General features: G+C 38.9%; 1 protein-coding gene across 11 annotated transcripts in view; it reads left to right on the top strand.

Moving 5' to 3' along the window:
• LOC128229234 (uncharacterized) overlaps positions 1-15,820 on the top strand; it is a 77,268-nt gene that overhangs the window by 52,746 nt on the left and 8,702 nt on the right. For all 11 annotated transcript variants that reach the window (XM_052941043.1, XM_052941061.1, XM_052941025.1 and 8 more), the window contains 5 exons: positions 391-538; positions 1,161-1,297; positions 5,850-5,985; positions 6,820-6,915; positions 10,077-10,207. In XM_052941043.1, coding sequence (XP_052797003.1) covers positions 391-538; positions 1,161-1,297; positions 5,850-5,985; positions 6,820-6,915; positions 10,077-10,207 — 648 coding nt within the window. The remainder of the gene's footprint in view (positions 1-390; positions 539-1,160; positions 1,298-5,849; positions 5,986-6,819; positions 6,916-10,076; positions 10,208-15,820) is intronic.

Genomic DNA, 15,820 nt, shown 5'->3' with positions numbered 1-15,820 from the left:
TTTGTCATCATAAGATTTTCCACAATTAAGACAATTGTTTTAATATACCAAAATGAATGAATTAATGTCGAAAACAATCGTTCTAATGAAGGATACCGAGTTAAATTTGAAAAAAGGTGCAGAAAACACGGAAGTTCTACCTTATGAGACGATAGTAGATAATAGTTAATCTTTTAGCACTCACCAATCATTTAATATTTTTGCGTTTGTATCTATTGAATACACGGTTACACTCTTTTAATAAAAAATAAATATTTTTAATGAATACATTACTTAGTAAGTAGTTAAATGTTTATCACTCAAAATTTATGTTTGTTATACATGTGTATGTATTGATTTTTAATAAGAATGTCACTTTAAATATATCTCATATTCCCATTGTTTCTGTAGGTTCTAGAGGAGCTGGGCGTCTACAGCCAGGTGAAGAGGTACGCAGGGGCCAGCGCCGGAGCTATGACGGCCGCGTTGCTATCTGTGGGCTACAACTCGTACGAGATTGAGGAATTCCTCAGCCAAGATCTCTCTAAAATCTTTCTTGGTATGTTGACAATGTCACGTTACTGTGTTCAGAAGAACATGCCTCACGTGAACTTACCACGTGTAATTATTAAATACAATTATATCTAGTTCATGTACATTATAAGATACCAATCGAACACCTCGGCCATTTTCCTTTGAAACAACATCGGATGTAAATGGACTGTTTTACAATGTCAGTAGTGGTAGTGGTAGTTGTGGTGGTGGTGGTGGTGGTGGTGGTGGTGGTGGTTGTGGTGGTAGTGGTAGTGGTAGTAGTAGTAGTAGTAGTAGTAGTAGTAGTAGTAGTAGTAGTAGTAGTAGTAGTAGTAGTAGTAGTAGTAGTAGTAGTAGTAGTAGTAGTAGTTCTAGTATTAGTATTATCATTATCATGAGTGGAAGTAGAAGTAGGAGTAGGAGTAGTTGTTGTTGTTGTAGTTGTTGTTGTTATTGTTATAATCATTATTATTTAAAAAAAAATTACTTTTACGTTTGCACCGGCATACATCCAAAGCTCGTCGTAAAACGGAAATGTCCGAGGTGTTCCGATTCAATAATATCCGTATGCCTCCCTTATGACACATTTTATGTTCTGTTCTGTTCTGTGCTTTATTTCGTTCACATAATTATCATCTTTTTTCCAGATCACTCATGTGGTTTTATGAGTCTGCTGCCAAACCTACTCACCGGCTACGGCTGGAATCCAGGCAAGCGGATATACAAATGGTTCGGACAACAACTAGAGGCCAAAACAGGAAACGCCGACGTCACATTCGCCGAGGTAGGTCAACGTTTATTAGCTGGACTGTAGGTGAAATGTCATACAGTAGGGGGTTAAGTTTGCGACGTCAAATTTTTACAAATTTTACCAAAAAATGGACTTTTATTTTTTGTATACTCCAATCGACTGCCTTATATTTTAATGACATAATTTACAATACAACACAGAGTAAGATTTCTTCTTTTTATCAGTATTGTTTTTGAAATAAACTAACTTTGACTTTACAAACACCTGAACCGCCAACGTACAGAAACTCCTTAGAATGCATTTCCTGACAATAGGTTAGAACCATTAATCGCTGGATAGGCATCGGAATTATGCACTGGTGAATCTTCAGTTGTATAATGCTACATGAAGTTAAATGGCACTTCTTTTTAAAACCATTACATTCACGTGTGTAACAAACACACCTTTAAGTGATATACCCTTAACTACTTACTAAATAATACATTTGTGAAAAATGATATTGACTGACAACACGATTGAAACCGTGTATTTCAAAGCTGAAACGCACAACTATTAAATGATTGGTGACTGCTAAAAGATTTACAGTAATGACCTATCGTCTCATAAGGTAGAATTACTGTGTTTTCTGCACCTTTCCTTCAAATTAGCTACTGCATTCTTCATAAGAACCATTGTTTTCGATATTAATTAATCCTTTTCAGTAAATTAAAACAATTGCAATACTTGTGGTACATCTTATTTGGGGGTAGGTTTGCACCTTTAAGAATAAAGGTTGTATAGGTCTATAGTCTATACACTTTTTCGACAAACGCACGGAAAAGAAGGCAGTTTGTTTGCCGTTGTCGGAGAAGTGATATATTTGAGCGAGAAAAGCTACTATACCTCGATGTGAGGTATTTGGAAGAAGTGTTATGTTTCATCTGAATGCAAATTAAGATACTTAAGAATTTAAGAATATTTAGGAAAAATGCAAGGGTAAATTCTCTAAAGGCCTATAATGAACTGAAATTTAATACAATAAATGCACCCACTCTTCAACTCATTGAAATTGTACTCCATGACGCCACTCCTGGGATCGGTTGCCGTGACACGGCGCACTTCATATTAAGTTTTGTTAATTGTGCAAATTTGATTTTGAATTGTTGAGTGCATGTCTGCGCTATTTTGCAATGTCTCTGTTTTTTTCAATTATTTTTTTCATTGCGGAGCATCATCCGTTCATTTAATATTCGGGGCAAACAGTTGTTAAGTCTAACATTTTAAACGATTTGAATACCGGATAGAGTGAATTTATGAATATGTAAAATAATGTCGTATATTTTAACCCCACTCCCCCTCCCGGAGCATCATGATAGAAAAGTGTAAACACGAAGAGACGAGTGAATGCAGTGGTTTTATTTCGGACCGAAAATAGAGGGGAATGGGCCTTACCTAGGATGTCCCCGGGATGCGGGGGCATTTGGCGGGGATTTTACCTGCATTTTGTTCCCGCAGGTCGGGAATTTTACCTGGGATTGGCAGGGCCGAAAGTCAAAGTCCCCGCTCTTCTCCGGACCTGGAGGGGTCGTGTTAACAATTGACTTGTGCATAAATATATTTTACGAGTAAAGTCGTCGTTCCCTGTGAGAGTACCAGTCTTGTAAGGTTGTGGGGACATTCGGAACTCCACGGCCATTTTTTCAAAAACAACCTCGGATGTATGCCGGTACATCTGTTGAAGTAGTCCGTATTTTTTGAATAAAAGCATTAATTAAATGTAGTGTTTAAGAGTTGTATTCATTGCTCTCAGTTTAAATTGATTGCCAGTGAAGTGTATTATTGCAAACATAATTACGATTCCCAAGAGTTAAGTCATAAATTTTAACTACTAAATAAGATTACTACGCGATCTATTTGCAGCGGACTTAAACGTACCACTTTTTAAGTATGTAAACCGTCCATATACATCCGAAGTTGTTTTTGAAAAAATGGCCGAGGAGTTCCGAATGGTTGTGGGGAATGGCGCACTGACAGAATGTAACCCAGGTTTTAGCTACCCTTGCTATTGATCGCGCGCCCGCGTTTAGCACAGTAACACGGGACCCGTTTGGCGTCCCTCACGGAGGAGGATTTGTAAATTTAGTGGAGAGTAGCGCACCAGTGACCCCTGGGTTGGCATTCCAGATTAAAAAAACAACATGAAAAAAAGTTACAAATGGTGATGGACGGCAAGCAATCAACCAACCTTTGACTACATGCAGATTATATTTAAAATTAGTTTTAATAAACTTAAAAAGCCTCATTGAGAAGCTAAATAAATAATTGTAATGAAATTATATAATTATGCCCCAATATTTCACAAAATAAGCATGTAGCCGAGTAAGGATAGGTAAAATATGACTATTAGTTGTTAATGGTTCATCGGTCGGGTTAATCTGTCCCCGCCTGACTTCTTTGTAAACTTCATTCTGCATCAAGGCGTTATTTTATTCATGAATATAATTTATGTCAATATTGTAATGTCATGCCTAAAATGTAGTTTAAAAAGCTCAAACCAGTATCCTGCTGTGCCGGTATTTAACTTTTCGAGCTTGAACACTCCCGTATCTCAAAAAAGATGAGTCTTATTACAATAGCCAACCTTGAAGTCAACGACCTATGTGTTCTTTCTAGCGTATCAAACTAGCCGAAATCCGTTGACAGGATGAATACTACCACTAGCGAATCAAGGGGGTGGGGGTGGGGGTCCGGGGGTAAATTTGTTAATTTCTTCTTGAATAATCCCTAACCACCCTGCCATCGATTCAAAAAAATAAATTTCGGTTCTGAGGAAGGAGCGCAAGCCAAAAAGCTACGCCTCTTAAGTTACACCCCCTCTATCGTCGAATCCTGAACCCACACCTGACTACTAATATTTCAACTAAATTTATACTTAAAAGCCTATTTGAGGGAATGCGTGGCAAGTTAATCTTCAGCTATACATCCTTTGTTTATAACCATGACGTCACAGATGAATGCCATCTTTCCGGTGTATTGTTTATTTGCTAATGGCAATCAGGGTTGTGTTAAAGAGAACCACTGTCCGTGTAAGTTTTGATTACATCAGAGACCGATAAACAACAAGTGCAAAGCCCCGGATAATTAAAGAAAATCGGGGTCAAGGGGGGGGGGTCTTTATAGAAAGGCTTAAACAAGGCCTTGCATGAAGTGTACACAAACACAACAGATTTTTCCTTTAATTGTGATTCGAATGTATGTTTTTTTGCGGAAACGAGGTTAACCTTGCACGAGGGTTGGGATGAGCCTTACACGAACGGCCATGGTAGACGATTTTTCTCCCACCTCAGTCAAACAAAATAATTACAGTAAAAGTGTATTATTTCCTCTGGGCGAAAAAAAGGATTTCCAGCATGGCCAAATATTTGGATTTACTTATCTTATATATATATATATCATTCGGAGTCTTTTTACTGGGTAGAAACGGCTGTCCGTTTTAAGAAGTCTTTGCATGATGTCATGTTTCCGGATCGGCCAAACATTTCATTGTAAGATTTAAAGCGCTTCGGTTAAGCTCTCATACCCAGATCAAATGCAATTACAATTTCGATCACTGTGTATCATCAGGACGCTAATTTCCGTAATAATTGCAAACCGTGGAGATAAAGTGCTTAACATGGTGACTACGGAATTATTCCGCTTCCTTTTTCACATTAATCACAGTATCGATGGTGTTTTAGTTATACGATATATACCATTCTTTATCTACGACCAATGTTATTTCAGGTTTCCACTTCCTCTGTCAGATATACAATCCAAATAATCCTTAATCTAAGACCAAAATAATTTCAGATCCTTGAGCGGTTCGGTTTCCTGCATTACCTATCTAGTATCGCTGTTGTCTCAGAAATACAATCTGTATCATTTCTATATCTACGACCAATATTAGTTCTGTTCCACTACCTCTCCAGTATCGCTGGTGTCTCAGATATACAATCTGTATCATTTCTATATCTACGACCAATATTAGTTCTGTTCCACTACCTCTCCAGTATCGCTGGTGTCTCAGATATACAATCTGTATCATTCTATATCTACGACCAATATTATTTCAGTTCCACTACCTCTCCAGTATCGCTGGTGTCTCAGATATACAATCTGTATCATTCCATATCTACGACCAATATTAGTTCTGTTCCACTACCTCTCCAGTATCGCTGGTGTCTCAGATATACAATCTGTATCATTCCATATCTACGACCAATATTAGTTCTGTTCCACTACCTCTCCAGTATCGCTGGTGTCTCAGATATACAATCTGTATCATTCCATATCTACGACCAATATTAGTTCTGTTCCACTACCTCTCCAGTATCGCTGGTGTCTCAGATATACAATCTGTATCATTTCTATATCTACGACCAATATTATTTCAGTTCCACTACCTCTCCAGTATCGCTGGTGTCTCAGATATACAATCTGTATCATTTCTATATCTACGACCAATATTAGTTCTGTTCCACTACCTCTCCAGTATCGCTGTTGTCTCAGATATACGACCTATATCATCCTAAATCTCAACCTATATCTACGACCAATCTTATTTCAGATCCTTGAGCGGTTTGGTAAAGAGTTATGTGTGGTCGCCACTAACCTTAATATGATGAACGCCGAGTATTTCCACCCCAAAACATCCCCAGACATGCCCGTCCGCATGGCTGTCCGAATGTCCATGTCAATACCAGGTAAATATATAGAAGTATGCGTGGTGTAGTCTCCATTGTTTAAGCTTAACTATTTGAAGAATAAGGAGAAATATTCTACTCACACTAGCGCCGAGTATTTCCACCCCAAAGCATACCCAATCATGCTCGTCAGTATGGCTGTCCGAATGTCCATGTCAATACCAGGTAAATATATAGAAGTATGCGTGGTGTAGTCTCCATTTTTCAAGCTTAACTATTTGAAGAATAAGGAGAAATATTCTACTCACACTAGCGCCGAGTATTTCCACCCCAAAGCATACCCAATCATGCTCGTCAGTATGGCTGTCCGAATGTCCATGTCAATACCAGATAAATATATAGAAGTATGCGTGGTGTAGTCTCCATTGTTTAAGCTTAACTAAGCTCAAATTTGGGTCATGATCAGCCATGCGGTCCTGCACCAATGGTGTTGCGTAATTCATGTTTGAGGCGTGATATTGAATTAAAATCGTGGTAAAGTTTCCATTATTTTTGTATCAATACTTTTTCCCCATATTTTCGGCAATTAGTCACATGGCGGAAAACATTGTATATTTAAATTAATTTTTGCAGTAGAATTACAACTGTGAACTCATGTATTCTTTTTCTAGGTATCCCCATATTTTACTTAATATCATGTCATCTGTGTGTGTTGTTTTGTTCATTACTTGTTGGCAACCTCTGTGCAACTAGCACATACTCAAGAGCAGTTTTGGTTTTCTGGTTTGCCTGTGTAGTTTCTATTTTTTTGAAAAAAAATCCTTGTGCGTATTCGGCTACTGACTTTGACTCTCTCTGAATGGCTTTTGAAAGTTAAGAACAATTCCATTTCAGGGTTGTTCCAGGCAACAGAGTACCGCATGCACGGGGAGGATAACACGTATGTGGACGGGGGACTGCTGTGTAACTACCCGATCAACTGTTACGACGGTAAGAGATAACACTTGTCGTCTTTACATTAGATTTGTACCGTTAAGTATCTACCAGATGAACAGCTCCGTGGTATGAAACTTACCAATCAAATTCTACTATGCTAGGGAATGACACATTTCGCCTTGGCACGAGGTTTGTATGTTTATGTAACTAACCAGTCAAATGCTACTACGATAGGGAATAACAAATTCGTATTGGCATGAGGTTTGTACTGCTTTAACGCTATAACGATTGAACATTCTGATCAGGCAAATGATGCAGTCTCTGAAAGTCTAATTCCATATTTTAAATGACAATGCGTTTTGGGGTATTCGCTTTTGCCCGTCATACCCTCAATATCTCTTGAAATGTCTAAAGCAGTTTTTATATATGTGTTTTTATGTTTTCTATTTCATCATATTCCATGCCAAACATAAATAATTTATTATTTACCTTAAGGATAATAAAATAAAATGAACACATGTGTAGGTGTGCTACAGACGGGATACTTTAATCAAAGATACACTCACATACAAAGCAAATGGTTCCCCCAAAAAAACTTCCAGTAAATTATTACTACTGGCTTCACAGTTCTTATACATATTTCATAATGAAAAACACGCTGCTAAAAGCAGTCGTAAAGTGTCCGGAACCACTGCTGCACCCACTCTCAGACTCAACAATACTCGCATTGCCATGGTAACAGAAAAATACCAATCTGAAAATATAAATATATTTTAAACAAGGTTCAAAATAATGTTTAACATATATTATTATATGTATCTGAATACATTCATAGATAATGAAAATTTGACAATTTTGCAATGTTTTCTCTATCCCGTCTGAGCGTCGAATAACCAATTCAGTTCAGTAAATGCACGAGGAAAACTCCTGATTTACGCACGAGTAACCAGACCTATACCTAATAGTACTTTAATAATCCTATACCGCAATAATAATAAATACATTTAACTTTTTATGACATATGTGGCGTTAAAACCAAACCACTCCGGACATTAAAATCGTCAGTGCATCCAAATGAATTCAGAAGGTTCCGTTCTAAATGTAAACTCATTGTTTTAAGAGTTTTATAGTTATCCCTATAAAACCATTAAGTGTAGTCACTGAATCATTTTTAAGTTAGTTCTTGTTTTATGAACGCCAACTTCGTCATTCGTGAAGTCATCCGATGTGCCCATGACATTTATTGCGTTTATTAAGTCCTATGGATGGGTGTCAAGTATACAGTGTATCCACTTGTGGTTTCTTACGATGTAACGAAACTTAATAAGACCCTCTAATCAACTATCAAATCCAACGATTACTTTTCAGAATCGTTAACCCAAAGCAGTAATATCTTATTTAGAAACTAATTTTATGCATGGATACCTAAGATACATCAACATGTAGTTTAAATTTACAAGTAACACTTTTCAGTTTATTATGTATGACCTCAAAGCGATGTAAACTAAAATTCCCAATCTAACATTATGTTGTCGTACACTCGGGGATAAGATTGTTCCAATAATGACCCAGTTGTGTAGAACGTTGTTACAGTTAACAACCACGTTAACACCATCGTTGTTAACTTTAAATTCTTTACTGGTTTTGAATTTAAATGTACGCATTTGTGATCTGCAGTATTTCTTGCAACCTTCAAGGCGCCTGATTTGTCCGTACGTGATTTATCTAATTTAGTAAGCGTGTTACAAAATAGTTCACCTATTAAAGTTAACAAAAAGTAAATAAACGTTTATTGAAATAAATGAAAGTGCAGATAAAACTAGAGCTAAATGCGGTATGTAAGCTGGCATTCACATTGTCATTGATGTCACATTATGTGTACTTGTGGAACTGATTATGCTGAACATGAAACTTGGTACACAAGTTTAGCATTGACAATATGCATGATAATTCTGAACACGAAACTTGGAATTGGAGCTAGCATTGACAATACGCATGATAATGCTGATCATGAAACTTGGTATAGGAGCTAGCATTGACAATACGCATGATAATGCTGATCATGAAACTTGGTATAGGAGCTAGCATTGACAATATGCATGATAATGCTGAACACGAAACTTGGTATAGGAGGTAGCATTGACAATATGCATGATAATGCTGAACACGAAACTTGGTATAGGAGCTAGCATTGACAATATGCATGATAATGCAGATCATGAAACTTGGTAAAGGAACTAGGATTGACAATACGCATGATAATGCTGAACACGAAACTTGGTATAGGAGCTAGCATTGACAATACGCATGATAATGCTGATCATGAAACTTGGTATAGGAGCTAGCATTGACAATACGCATGATAATGCTGATCATGAAACTTGGTATAGGAGCTAGCATTGACAATACGCATGATAATGCTGATCATGAAACTTGGTATAGGAGCTAGGATTGACAATATGCATGATAATGCTGAACACGAAACTTGGTATAGGAGCTAGCATTGACAATACGCATGATAATGCTGATCATGAAACTTGGTATAGGAGCTAGCATTGACAATACGCATGATAATGCTGATCTTGAAACTTGATATAGGAGCTAGCATTGACAATACGCATGATAATGCTGATCATGAAACTTGGTATAGGAGCTAGGATTGACAATATGAATGATAATGCTGAACACGAAACTTGGTATAGGAACTAGAATTGACAATACGCATGATAATGCTGGCAATGAAACTTGTTATAGGAGCTAGGATTGACAATATGCATGATAACGCTGAACATGAAACTTGGTATAGGAACTAGAATTGACAATACGCATGATAACGCTGAACATGAAACTTGGTATAGCAGCTCGCTTTGATTATTTACGCATGCTGATAATAAAAATTAAACTTTATACACATGCTAGCATTCATAATCCGCATGATGGCCTTAAACATGAAACTTGGTACAGGAGCTAGCATTTACAATATGCATACATGAAGCAGTCTCGTGAGAATAAACCGAAACCTTTCGTACCTATCTAAATCAAGAACATTAAAGTTTTTTCATATGATATTCACCCTTTCGGGTCGGTGATTATCAACAGAAATAGGGGACAGCTTTCCCAAACAGTCTGCAAATTATGGATAACGTTTTGAGAAGAAAGAGATATCTTAAATTCAAAGAAGTCATCTATATCTTATTATTTTATAATCTTTTCAGGTTGGTGGCTGTCTATGAAGATGGAGGACAGCTTCCTAAACAGGCTGCAGCCCCTGGAAAACTTCCCAAAACTGTTCGAGAAGAAAGAAAGATTTGGGACCTATAACGAGCATACACTGGGCTTCCTATTGGTAAGATTATAAAATAACACTACATATAGCAGTGAGCAGTTCTAAATTGGACTGAAACATGACTGTAGGAGCACACTTAAGAGAAGCTTCGCTGTTTGTTTGGCTACTGGGTGTGTTCCTGTATATTTCATTGAGTTTTAAACTACAGGGTCAAGACCGGTAGCCATTTACTGTTGTTGTTACTGTTGTGGTTGTTTTGTTGTTGTTGTTGTTGTTGTTGTTGTGGTGGTGGTGGTGGTGGTGGTGGTTGTATGTGAGTATATAAATATCTTTACGCGCCATTCAGCTGTATTTTAACATCTCATTTTCATGTTTTATCGACCCGCCGCCACAATCACTTTTGTTGTTGTTGTTAATGCTGTTATTTTAGAGTTTACGAAGGTTTGACCTCGCCATTTGGATGAATTTATTGCACCTCCATGGCCCGTATTGCTGACCCAAACATTTGCAGTGATATTGGTTTGGAAAGCCAAAGTGACACCCAATAAGGAACAAGTTTCAGGTTTAATTAAACCCATGTCATACATATATGACAAATGAGCGTGTCATACATACATAACACACTGTGCATTACAACATGCAATGATAAATTGAGCGTTGTAAAAAAAGTTACGCTTAGGAGGCATTGAAAAAATAACTTAAGTGTTAATCTCATAGCATAAAGAGTGAAGTCTATATATCAATATCAACTTTGCTTGCAATTTATTTCACCAAATTACACATTTTAAAAAACTTTATTAAGAATTATATACTGTTGATCATGAAACTTGATATAGGAGCTAGCATTGACAATACGCATGATAATGCTGATCATGAAACTTAGTATAGGAGCTAGCATTGACAATACGCATGATAATGCTGATCATGAAACTTGGTATAGGAACTAGATTTGACATTACGCATGATAATGCTGGCAATGAAACTTGTGTTGAATGTTGCATAATTAAAGATATCGTCATCTTTCGTTACTGATATCACGGCACAGTTACATATACCTGTGTTGAGGACGTGGGTAAGCGGTACGGTAGCTCAGTCAGTACGCCACTCGCCCTGTAAGAAAGGGGTCCCGGGTCCAATCCCCGTCCGTAATGCACAAGTTTTAAACACACTATGACAATTGGCGCCCACCATAGGACCATGACTGTATAGTGTATACGTACTCATTATCCTACCCTTTGTTTTGTCGAGATTATGTTCACCTTATTATTCGGGGACGAATTTAAACTCGGCAGGGGAGTATGTTACGGCACAGTTACCTATGCAGGTCTTGAGAATGTGTGCAAGTGGTCCTGTATCTCAGGCGATAGAGCACTCGCCTAGTCAGCCAGAGGCCCCCGTGTTCGAGCTGCACATTTGTCTCAAGTGTGACACCAACATAACTGCACTCAAATAATTATTGAAATTTGTCACGAATACGATCATTATCACAAGACAACGGACAGGCAACGTACGCTCATTTTTAGTAATATATTTTATTTCACACATTTTCGCCTTCAATCTATATTTTTCTCATAAATATTGCGTTATTAACTCTGCTAATTATACAAGATCAAGCCCAAAAATACGTTTAACATTAAGGCATTCGGTAGTTGGTGTTGCATTCACTTAAAACACACATACAAAGTCTTGATGAAGGGAAACCCCTGTTAAAGTCAAACGCTAGTTAATTATGTCTCCCCCTCTCTGGGGGAGACATATTGTTTTTGCCCTGTCCGTCAGTCCGGTAGTCCGGTAGTCCGATAGTCCGGTAGTCCGGTAGTCCGGTAGTCCGTCAGTCCGTCAGTCCGTCCGTACGTCACACTTCGTTTCCGATCGATAACTGGAAAACCGCATGACCTAGGATCACCAAACTTGGTAGGGAGGTTGGTCATGAGGTGTAGAAGATCCCTATTGTTTTTGGGGTCACTAGGTCAAAGGTCAAGGTCGCGGCGACCCCCAATGTAAAAAACATTTCCGCTCAATATCTTGACAATGGTTTGACCTAGGTTCACCAAACTTGGTAGGGAGGTTGGTCATGAGGTGTAGAAGATCCCTATTGTTTTTGGGGTCACTAGGTCAAAGGTCAAGGTCGCGGCGACCCCCAATGTAAAAAACATTTCCGCTCAATATCTTGACAATGGTTTGACCTAGGTTCACCAAACTTGGTAGGGAGGTTGGTCATGAGGTGTAGAAGATCCCTATTGTTTTTGGGGTCACTAGGTCAAAGGTCAAAGTCGCGGCGACCCCCAATGTAAAAAACATTTCCGCTCAATATCTTGAGAATGGTTTGACCTAGGTTCACCAAACTTGGTAGGGAGGTTGGTCGTGAGGTGTAGAGGATCCGTATTGTTTTTGGGGTCACTAGGTCAAAGGTCAAGGTCGCGGCGACCCCCAATGTAAAAAACATTTCCGCTCAATATCTTGAGAATGGTTTGACCTAGGTTCACCAAACTTGGTAGGGAGGTTGGTCGTGAGGTGTAGAGGATCCCTATTGTTTTTGGGGTCACTAGGTCAAAGGTCAAGGTCGCGGCGACCCCCAATGTAAAAAACATTTCCGCTCAATATCTTGAGAATGGTTTGACCTAGGTTCACCAAACTTGGTAGGGAGGTTGGTCGTGAGGTGTAGAGGATCCCTATTGTTTTTGGGGTCACTAGGTCAAAGGTCAAGGTCGCGGCGACCCCCAATATAAAAAACATTTCTGCTCAAAATCTTGAGAACGGTTTGACCTAGGTTCACCAAACTTGGTAGGGAGGTTGGTCATGAGGTGTAGAAGATCCCTATTGTTTTTGGGGTCACTAGGTCAAAGGTCAAGGTCGCGGCGACCCCCAATGTAAAAAACATTTCCGCTCAATATCTTGAGAATGGTTTGACCTAGGTTCACCAAACTTGGTAGGGAGGTTGGTCGTGAGGTGTAGAGGATCCCTATTGTTTTTGGGGTCACTAGGTCAAAGGTCAAGGTCGCGGCGACCCCCAATGTAAAAAACATTTCCGCTCAATATCTTGAGAATGGTTTGACCTAGGTTCACCAAACTTGGTAGGGAGGTTGGTCGTGAGGTGTAGAGGATCCCTATTGTTTTTGGGGTCACTAGGTCAAAGGTCAAGGTCGCGGCGACCCCCAATGTAAAAAACATTTCCGCTCAATATCTTGAGAATGGTTTGACCTAGGTTCACCAAACTTGGTAGGGAGGTTGGTCGTGAGGTGTAGAGGATCCCTATTGTTTTTGGGGTCACTAGGTCAAAGGTCAAGGTCGCGGCGACCCCCAATGTAAAAAACATTTCCGCTCAATATCTTGAGAATGGTTTGACCTAGGTTCACCAAACTTGGTAGGGAGGTTGGTCGTGAGGTGTAGAGGATCCCTATTGTTTTTGGGGTCACTAGGTCAAAGGTCAAGGTCGCGGCGACCCCCAATGTAAAAAACATTTCCGCTCAATATCTTGAGAATGGTTTGACCTAGGTTCACCAAACTTGGTAGGGAGGTTGGTCGTGAGGTGTAGAGGATCCCTATTGTTTTTGGGGTCACTAGGTCAAAGGTCAAGGTCGCGGCGACCCCCAATGTAAAAAACATTTCCGCTCAATATCTTGAGAATGGTTTGACCTAGGTTCACCAAACTTGGTAGGGAGGTTGGTCGTGAGGTGTAGAGGATCCCTATTGTTTTTGGGGTCACTAGGTCAAAGGTCAAGGTCGCGGCGACCCCCAATATAAAAAACATTTCTGCTCAAAATCTTGAGAACGGTTTGACCTAGGTTCACCAAACTTGGTAGGGAGGTTGGTCATGAGGTGTAGAAGATTCCTATTGTTTTTGGGGTCACTAGGTCAAAGGTCAAGGTCGCGGCGACCCCCAATGTAAAAAACATTTCCGCTCAATATCTTGAGAATGGTTTGACCTAGGTTCACCAAACTTGGTAGGGAGGTTGGTCGTGAGGTGTAGAGGATCCCTATTGTTTTTGGGGTCACTAGGTCAAAGGTCAAGGTCGCGGCGACCCCCAATGTAAAAAACATTTCCGCTCAATATCTTGAGAATGGTTTGACCTAGGTTCACCAAACTTGGTAGGGAGGTTGGTCGTGAGGTGTAGAGGATCCCTATTGTTTTTGGGGTCACTAGGTCAAAGGTCAAGGTCGCGGCGACCCCCAATGTAAAAAACATTTCCGCTCAATATCTTGAGAATGGTTTGACCTAGGTTCACCAAACTTGGTAGGGAGGTTGGTCGTGAGGTGTAGAGGATCCCTATTGTTTTTGGGGTCACTAGGTCAAAGGTCAAGGTCGCGGCGACCCCCAATATAAAAAACATTTCTGCTCAAAATCTTGAGAACGGTTTGACCTAGGTTCACCAAACTTGGTAGGGAGGTTGGTCATGAGGTGTAGAAGATCCCTATTGTTTTTGGGGTCACTAGGTCAAAGGTCAAGGTCGCGGCGACCCCCAATGTAAAAAACATTTCCGCTCAATATCTTGAGAATGGTTTGACCTAGGTTCACCAAACTTGGTAGGGAGGTTGATCATGAGGTTTAGAAAACTCCTATGTTTTGGGGGGTCACAAGGTCAAAGGTCAACGTCGCTGTGACCTCTAATGTAAAAAAATATTTCCGTGCAATATCAGGAGAATGCTTTGATCTAGGTTCACCAAACTTTGAAGTGAGGTTGGTCATGATGTCTAGTTGATTTTGCAATCAGTTGGTCAAAGGTCAAGGTCACTGACCTTGAGGTGAAGAACCGGTTTCTGCTCAATAACTCAAGAACGTTTACACCCAGGAACTTCATACTTGGTATGCCAGTTAGTCATGACTAGTTGATGGCCCCTATTGATTTTGGGATCCATCATTGATTATTTCTCACCTACGACCACACAATGGGGGAGACATGCGCTTTTTCGAAAAAGCAATCTCTAGTTTCTTGATGCATTTAGCGATGATTCAGGCAGTGCATCAATCGTAACATATCGGCAATCTCCGGCAAGCTTCGAGATTATGTTGGATGAGGTGGCAGTGCAAATACTTTTTTCCGAGATAAAAAGAAGTTATGATTTATGTACTTCATAACATTTACAAATATCCTTGATGGTTATTAGTCATGTTATGAAATACATAAATCCTAACTTATGACGATGACTTCACCACCTGGGGAATTATTAGAATGCATCAACATATTTTTATCGTAGATTAATTTGTTCCCAAATCTGACAGAAGACTACGATTTCATCGTGACATAAAACGATTCACCGTTGATTCAATGGAAATTCGTATCTAGACGGTATTTATGTATCTGTATTATATGAAAAATGCTAATTAGAATAATAAACTCCTTTAATTATGATTTGTAGATGAAACGATAATGTTTAACACTGAAGGTATTGTAAAATTTAACCGCATAAGGATACTATTTCTAGTCTTTTTTGCAAACAAAATGTTTATTTTGTGCATTCATTTAAGATCTGGTAAACATATGTAAATTTAATGTTTTGAACTTAGTAAAGCAATTCCTCACTGTTATTAATAATGCAAGGATAATTTATAACACAATATCTTCAATACAACAGTTTTCACATTAAGGCAACATATCATATACATAATAACTATTGATATGTCAAGGTCTAATTTACATTTATTTTTTTTAGAATCAAATTAATAATTATTCA

The sequence above is a fragment of the Mya arenaria genome, chromosome 1 (assembly GCF_026914265.1).
Source record: "Mya arenaria isolate MELC-2E11 chromosome 1, ASM2691426v1".
In the NCBI taxonomy this organism is placed as follows: domain Eukaryota; kingdom Metazoa; phylum Mollusca; class Bivalvia; order Myida; family Myidae; genus Mya; species Mya arenaria.
Note: the sequence above shows the minus strand (reverse complement) of the source record. Positions and strands in the feature narration are given on the sequence as shown.